Source organism: Corvus brachyrhynchos, unplaced genomic scaffold, assembly GCF_000691975.1.
Source record: "Corvus brachyrhynchos isolate BGI_N302 unplaced genomic scaffold, ASM69197v1 scaffold5, whole genome shotgun sequence".
Classification (NCBI taxonomy): domain Eukaryota; kingdom Metazoa; phylum Chordata; class Aves; order Passeriformes; family Corvidae; genus Corvus; species Corvus brachyrhynchos.
This window is the reverse complement of record NW_008238321.1, coordinates 11,501,491-11,509,512: the sequence shown is the minus strand read 5'-3', so window position 1 is coordinate 11,509,512 and position 8,022 is coordinate 11,501,491. Positions and strand designations below refer to the sequence as shown.

The window sequence follows — 8,022 nt, the reverse complement described above, 5'->3', positions numbered from 1 at the left end:
GAAAGAGTGGCAATTGTCAGGAGTATACCTAACATGGCAACTTCCATATATTATATTCATGAAACATCTGTGCATTTTCAGTTCTGATGGCCAAATGCAAGTATTGAACCAGATTGAGGATGTGGGTGTCTCTTGTCTAATTTAGAAAGATTTTGTGCCAAAATACCAGTAACAAATTTACCTTTCAGTCATTCTGCCAAAGTGAGAACTTCCTCCTCTTTCTATAATTGTGATAACAGATTTGCTTCAGTCCCTTGGAGGAAAAAAATTCCTCTTTCACATTTGTTTGCCAAGTTTTCTTAGAGAGGAAAAACACAGCTAGAGTCACTGTCTGCTGCCTCTTTGTAGTGGGGTTTTTAGGTTTGGTTTTTAAAAAGGCCAACTGCAGAATTTCATGTCAAAGTTAGCAAAGAGGAAACTTTTGACAGGAGAGTCGTGAATCTGTTTTGTGTTAGAGTTCATAATGAAAAGCTAGTGTTGTCAGTATTTCAGCTCTAAGGGTTATACTTCTATTACAGCTGGCACCTGATGAAAGTTGTGTGTTTTGCTTTTTAGATTGACGTGTTCCTGGCCAGAAGTCTACTGGAGAAGCTCTATCTGTTTCAGGTATTCCAGTTAACTTTTATGCAGTGATAGTTTGTTTAAAATAAATGCAACGAGCATAGCTTTCCTTAGTGCTTTAGTCTGCCAACATCTTGGATACAGAGAACCTGTTTGGGTCTCAGTTTGGAGTCAGGAGTGAGGCTGGTTGGTGATGGGGCCTGTGGGTGTGCTGGAGACGTGGCAGCTCCAGCAGGATGCTGCTGTGGCTGGGAGATTTCCCTGGGAGACCACACTGTCCTCTCAGCATTCCCAAGGGGCTCGGAAGAGAGACCCACGTGGCTAAACCTGGGTCTGCTCTCCTGACCAGCAACATGCAGACTGTACTCTCTAAGCTAACACTTGTATAAACCCACAGATATTTTACTTCTAATAACTCTACAGAGAGTTAATGCTGAGGGATAAGGTTTTATTTTTCTGCTGGACTAATGTGTGGGACTATTTTCCTGTATTACAGGTTATTGTGGTGTGTGAGGGGCAGGAAGCGGGTTGTGAAGTGACAAAAGCAGAGGGCTGGGAGAGAAACAACAGACTTTCTAGGTCATGCTCCCAAATCCCCTGATGACTCACAAATCAGTCAATTAATTTCTTTTCTTGGTGTCTTGTCTCTGAGATCTGGCAAGTGGATCTGCATGTGAAGGGACAGGGGAAATTGAGTTAATTTCTGTGGAATTCTTTGATCTTTAAAAGAAGAGGGGTGTATGAAATAATCTGTTTTCCAGTATCCCATTCGCCCAGCTTCCATGACCTACGATGATGTTACACATTTATCAGCGAAGATAAAACCAAAGCAGCAAAAGGTTGGTCATCATTTGAGTCCAGTTGGTAAAAGTTGCTTTATGATGTGCAGAATGTACTTAAGAAAAGCACATTGCACTGTTGGGCTGTTCTAACCATGCAGCTACTTGCAGGACCAGGTCTCTATGCTTGAAGGTGTGAGGAGCCTTTTGTGTCTGTGAGGTAGAGTTTAGAATAAAAGTAGTTTATAAATCATGGTGGGAAAGCCACTATTTTAATAGAAAACAGAATCACTCAGGGAGACATAGTCACTAATGCTAATTCAGTCTGTGGATGCTTGTGTGAATTCAGCTTGATTTAAAAGGTCTTTCCAGTATTCAGAGAAGGGTTGAAGAAGGATTGAGCCTCAGAGCCATCCTCTGTCTTTCAGTGTCAGTGCAGGTCTTGATTTCTCTCCTGCCTGGCAGTGAAGCATCAGGAGTCCTTCTGAAATCACTGGGGCTGTACAGGTAAAGTACAGCCAAAGCCAGAGTCATTGCACTTGCTTGCAAACATATCCCAGAACCCCAGCTGTTATTTTACACTGCCTTATTTAAAAACTGCAGCAGTAGATGTGTGTGTTACTAGAATTTGGTTCTGGAAAATGGTTAAGGAAAGTGCTTCAGTGAACTTTGGAGTTAGGATGCCTGTTGTGTTCAGGAAGTCTTTTATTAAAATCAGCAAACATTTGCACTGTAAGCCCTGTGCAGACCTTTGTAAATACACTGTCTCATCCAGGGACTTGAAACTAGTTCAGTTCATGAATAACATAAAGGGGAAGAAAAAAATAAGACAGTAGCTGTGATACACAAATTATAAGGGCTTTGGCACGCCCTGAAGAAGAATATGTACTGTATTGTCATAGTATATAAATAGAAATATTATGCAGGAGAATGCTTAATTTTGGAGATTTGTTTGAAGTTTTAAGTTTATGTGGGGGGAATAGTTCTCTGTGTAACTAAAGGCTTGGAGCTTGTTACAGTGCTCTGACAAGTGAAAGTCAGGAGTAACTGAAGTCCGTGCTGAGCGCCGCGGTCTCGAGTTAGCAGAATCCAGGCCTTTGCCTCTGAAGAGGACAGAGTTACTTGGTATTCTTGGTAGCCAAACCAGAAGGAAATACATCTTAAGAGAGGTTCTGAGTGGTTCCTTGGTGATGGGGGGGCTTGAAGGAGGTTGCTTGTGCACCGTATCTGTTCTGATAAGTAAATTAGACTGATAATGTAGTGGAAGGTATTCAACAAAGCAAAGGTGTATTTCAGGGCTGCCTAAAGAACTCTGCTTCTTCTGATCCCATTCATTTACACAGGAGTTTGTGTATCTCCAACTTGTTGTTTAAATGACCTCATTGTACCAAATCCTTCTAAGTGCTGCTCATCTCTGTGTGGGAGATTTGCCCTGTGGGTTTGAATGATGCTACATTATGTACTTAAATTTGCTGTAAACTTGTGGAAATGTTAGAAAGTGTGGAGTTGGGTTTTAATTGATATGTTTGGGGTTGTGCCATAGTAATTAGCTGTCTTTCCTCTGATATTCTTTAGGTTGAGCTTGAAATGGCCATTGATACTTTAAATCCTAACTACTGTCGCAGCAAGGGAGAACAGATCGCTCTCAACGTGGATGGCACATGTACAGATGAAACAAGCACCTATTCCTCGTAGGTGTCCTCTTGCCTTCGTTTCCTTTTTGTGGTGAGCACAGATCTGTATGTCCACCAGTGGCTGTATGCAGTCACAGGGGCTGCTTTGAACACTGTTCTGTAGCAAGTATTTCTGGGAATCACCTACATTTTTTGTGGTGCGTCATGAATTCAGATTTGCAGACAGAAGTGATGGATGTTTATCTGCTGCAGTTGTTGGTAGTCCATTTTGAGAATTGGTGTTTTCAGACCTTTGGCACCTGCATGCCACGTTGTCTGTGGGAGACCATCTCACTGCCCTCCTCTATCTGCAGGAAGCTGATGGACAAGCAAACTTTCTGCTCTTCCCAAGCTGCCAGTAATGTTTCCCGCTATGCAGCTGCTGTTTATAAAAAAGGTAAGTTTCTTTTGCTTAATCCTCACATCAGTGAAACATACTCATTTCAGTGCTAAGGTAAGACCTATTTGATTTTTTATTTTTTGGCCTGGATTTTAGTGGACTAATGGGTCTTTAAAGGAAGGAAAATTTTCCCTTATCTGTGTTCCAAGAGTCCTTGAGTAGGTCTAGCAAAATCGTAAATACCATGTAAGAACACCTTGGGTTTATAGATGCCTCCAGAATCCTAGCAGTTTATGGTGGCCTGAAATATACACATTTGTAGCATGAATTTATCATTATTATTTATATTGCTTTCTTAATCTCACTTTGTCTGTCAATTTCCTGTTCAGCAGTTCTTGTCCCTCTCTTGACTGCCCAGACCATCACAGAGTTTTGATCTGGTGGTCATTTGAGATGACAATATGTAGATTGTTTTCAGTGATGGCTATTTTACTGGGGGTCTTCTGGACTATGGGTCAGGCCTGAGCCAGAATGTGGCTCTGCAAAATCTGATTTCAACATGGAAGGCAAAATAACAGAAACAGATCTTGGTTTTTCGTATTCCCTTGAAATCCTGAGCACTGGATGAATTTTTCACTTCAATCCCTTTTTACTTTTTGCTATATTAAATTTTTATGCTCAATTGAAGCTGTGGCTTTACAGAGACAGGGAGATAAAGAAAAGTCGTGTCCTCGTGCAGTGGAAAAAATCAATTTTAACCAACATTAATTCTCTTTTTCAGGTGAACTTCACTTGACTCCCCTACATGGAATTCTTCAGCTGAGGCCAAGCTTCACCTACTTGGACAAGGCTGATGCAAAACACCGAGAAAGAGAAGCTGCTAATGAAGGTAAATGCTCCGCAGCTGGGTTTTCTCTGGGGAGGTGAGATACAAGTTCTCTCTATAATTTTGCTGATAAGAGTCATTCTGTTCTGAAGGTGCTTATTCTAACAACACAGTCATTATTAGGCCATTTCTCAGATTATTTCACTGATCTTGGGGTTTTTTATTGAAATGCTTTGGTGGGCACAGTGAGGGGGATTGGCAGAGGTGCTGGGTAGTGACGAAGGGTAGTGGTGGGGACTGTGTCACCACTGCCACTGGAAAGATCATGGCAACAGGGTGTCCTCTCACGGGAGCAGTGTGGTGCTGTCATACATGGCATAGTTTGGCAGGCTGGGATTGAACCCATGGATATGGAGTTCTCAGTGTGCTTCCTTCCTGCATGGGCCCCCAGACTGGCTTTGGCTCTTTCACTGCACCACTGTGTTTATTTCTGTGTTTTCTGGCAGGTGGTGATTCATCCCAGGATGAAGCTGAGGACGATGTTAAGCAAATTACTGTATGTCCGCATTTTCCTTTTTGTGCTGATTCAGGCAACAGTTCACAAGAAAGCTTGACAGTTCAGGGCCAAATGAAAGGACAGCAAACCTCAGCTAGTCCTGCTGACCCTGGGCTTGGGAGGGGGAGGCCAGGTGTTGCACAGGCACAAAGACAGCACTGAGAGCAAGGGGCGATTCATTGGCACTAAGGCCTCTAACTTGTTACTGATATACCAAAGAAATAATGCAGGTGGGGTTTTTCCAAGGGTTTTAGGGCTGTGTTGAATGAGGCCCAAATCTTCTAGGTCCGATTCTCCCGCCCTGAGACCGAACAAGCTCGGCAGCGACGTGTTCAGTCCTATGAGTTCCTGCAGAAGAGACAAGCAGAAGAGCACTGGGTTCACCTACATTATTATGGCTTGAAGGTAGGGGTGTGCTGGCTGCTGAGGAGGCTGCCTGGGCCTGAAGGCTCAGCCAAGTCTAGAACTTAAATCTGGGCCCATGGGAATCAGGGGATCATCAAAAGATAATGAAGAAGTCTGTAGGCTGCAACAGACCCTGCAGTGCTCTGTATCTCCTCTGCTGGATAATGCTTTGGGGTCTCCACACTTCAAAACTGAGAGCTGGACGAACATAAAGGGGGGTCTGAGTGCAAAAATCACTCGGGTCTTGGATTGTGAACTGGACTTCGTGAAAGTCGAGAGTGAGCAATCCTGTTTGGCTGACTTGTGCACATCTGTCAGGAGGTTTCAAAGGCATAGCAAAGGAAATGTTCCCAATCACATGAGCGTTGTACAAGGATGTGAAAGCAGAACATGAGTTAGTGAGGTGGAACACTTGAGTGATGTAGTAATGAATGACAGGGTGGTCATAGTTTGGAATGAGAAATCTAGCTCTCTGGCACTTTGTGTAGTTTCAGTATGTGATAATGACTCTTGTTTTCTCCCTGTCTCCAGGATAGCCGTTCTGAACACGAGCGCCAGTATTTATTTAGTCAAGGTCACGGCCTTGCTGAAAACACGGAATTAATTAAATCTCCCAGGTAATGGTTTGGTGGTTTCCTACAGAAAAGGCATTAATTAGTTGGAATTGTTTTCAGAGTAATAAGCAGGTATATTACTTAAAAATCTGCTCTTTGAAAGTCCTATTCATGATAAAAGTTGAATTGTTTAAAAAAATACAGAAACAAACTAGCTTTCATCTTATTGAGGTTACTTTCTTTGTTTCCCTATACTCTTGAGATTAAAAGCTCTTGTTTTTACTCAGGGTTGTACTTCTTGTACATTATCACAACCCTACATTATTTGGACTGTGAATACTGCAAAGGAAAACTAAAACAAAAGCTTCTTGTGGTTAATATAAAATAATACCCTGAAGCCAATAACTTCTATTGTTAGCAAATCTTATAAAACTTCCCTTTGCAATTTGTGGGGACAACTGAAACTACTTGAAAGGTGTTTGTGTCTGTTTCTTGGTGACTGCAGCTCTACAGGAGCCTTCCACAATGCAGTCAGTGCTTTCCTGTCACCTGATGTAGCCATGGCCCAAGTAACAGTGAAATGGCAGAGTCTGACTCTGGTTAATGGTGTGGGCATGTTTTTCTCAACGTTTGACATCAAGTGGGTCAGTGATAGGTGTTCTGAGGAGGCTTTTGGATCTGATTCTTTCTCACAGACACTGGTAATTGCATGGGTGGGACAGAGTTTTTGCTTGTTGCTGGCCTGATTCCTTCTGTCTGTGGGGCTTCATGTGACCCTGCTGACTGCTGGTCAGAGCACCTGTGTTTAATGTATTTCCTCATGCAGATCCTCTGTTTGGACACCTCTGCTGTACCAAAGAGCTGGGATTCTGACTCACATTTGCTTCATACCTTCTCTTTGGGCAGATGAATGTCAGTAGCTTTTACTAGTTCTGAATTTACTGAGGAGATGGGAGTGGAAGGGAGAGCTCTTTTCAGGCTGATGTTTGTTTTGTAGATTTACACAAGCAGGTTTACTCTAAGTAGGAAATTACTGTACTTAAACCTGGGAAGTCCCAAGACAAGCATTTAAAAGAATGTGCTTCCTTTTCTTCTAGTGAATATTTAATGATGCTGATGCCTCCAAGCGTAGAGGAAGAGAAGTAAGTGTTTGTACATAATGTTCAAAGTCCACATTGGCTGGATGCTCTTTTTCATGGGCTGCAAATCTGTTTACCTGCAGTGACAAACCAATGGCTCCAAGCAATGTGCTTTCTATGGCCCAGCTGAGAACTTTACCCCTTGCTGATCAGATCAAGATCCTGATGAAGAACGGTTTGTAGCTTTTGCAATTCATTTGCACTTCACTTTGTGACTTCTGGTTGCCTCAGATAAGGTTCCTTCCCCAGTATTACCAGTTCTGTCACCCCACCAGACAGACTGTCTGGCTCTCTGATTCTCTGAAGAATCTAAATCCCAAGCCTTTCCTTAAAAAGAGCAGTGACAGCTGATCTGACTGCTAGTACACTTGCTATCAATTTACTCTTAGAAAATTTTCTAATTTGATGATAGCTTTCTGGATACACTTATTTCAGCAGGTATCTCCTGGAATGTGGGGTCTGAGCATGTACAGCCTGCACTTTGGCATTTTCTGGGAAGTTTTTAATGATACACACTTCATAAGTGTTGCCTAGGAATTTAATTTTGTCTCTTCAGGGTTACTCTCTGATGAGAGCAAGTCCTGAGGATTTTTCCTCAGGAGCATCTTGCTTTGTCAACTATCTCTGCTTACAGATATTGCCAAAGGCATTGATCTTTTAAAAATTAATGTTTTATTAATACAGTTCAGCCAGTCAACTCTGATCCAACACAAGCAGGTACTTTTAGAACAGAGGATGCCTATAGCACATGGGGAGACCGAGTAAAACTTAGGCTTTATTTCTTTTCCCAAGACAAATCTTTGCCCATGAACACCTTGAATACCAGTTCGCAGCTGTGTCAGTGGGGTGTGTGTGACACAGTGGGGTGTGTGTGACACAGGGGGTGTGTGTGACACAGTGGGGTGTGTGTGACACAGGGTGTGTGTGACACAGGGTGTGTGTGTGACACAGGGTGTGTGTGACACAGGGTGTGTGTGACACAGGGTGTGTGTGACACAGGGTGTGTGTGACACAGGGTGTGTGTGACACAGGGTGTGTGTGACACAGGGTGTGTGTGACACAGGGTGTGTGTGACACAGGGTGTGTGTGACACAGGGTGTGTGTGACACAGGGTGTGTGTGACACAGGGTGTGTGTGACACAGGGTGTGTGTGACACAGGGTGTGTGTGACACAGGGTGTGTGTGACAC

General features: G+C 43.0%; 1 protein-coding gene across 3 annotated transcripts in view; it reads left to right on the top strand.

Moving 5' to 3' along the window:
* The window catches only part of POLR3E (RNA polymerase III subunit E), a 26,785-nt gene that overhangs the window by 709 nt on the left and 18,054 nt on the right, over positions 1 to 8,022 (top strand). For 2 of the 3 annotated variants that reach the window (XR_001862016.1, XM_008633504.2), the window contains exons 2-11: positions 556 to 606; positions 1,323 to 1,400; positions 2,916 to 3,031; positions 3,328 to 3,410; positions 4,135 to 4,242; positions 4,686 to 4,735; positions 5,021 to 5,140; positions 5,672 to 5,757; positions 6,792 to 6,836; positions 6,917 to 7,008. Coding sequence is in view for 2 of the 3 variants with exons in the window: in XM_008633504.2 (XP_008631726.2) it covers positions 556 to 606; positions 1,323 to 1,400; positions 2,916 to 3,031; positions 3,328 to 3,410; positions 4,135 to 4,242; positions 4,686 to 4,735; positions 5,021 to 5,140; positions 5,672 to 5,757; positions 6,792 to 6,836; positions 6,917 to 7,008 (829 nt within the window). In the remaining variant the exon portion in view is untranslated. Of the gene's footprint in view, positions 1 to 555; positions 607 to 1,322; positions 1,401 to 2,915; positions 3,066 to 3,327; positions 3,411 to 4,134; positions 4,243 to 4,685; positions 4,736 to 5,020; positions 5,141 to 5,671; positions 5,758 to 6,791; positions 6,837 to 6,916; positions 7,009 to 8,022 lie in introns of those variants that run through there. The other variant, XM_017734166.1, reaches the window with a different exon arrangement.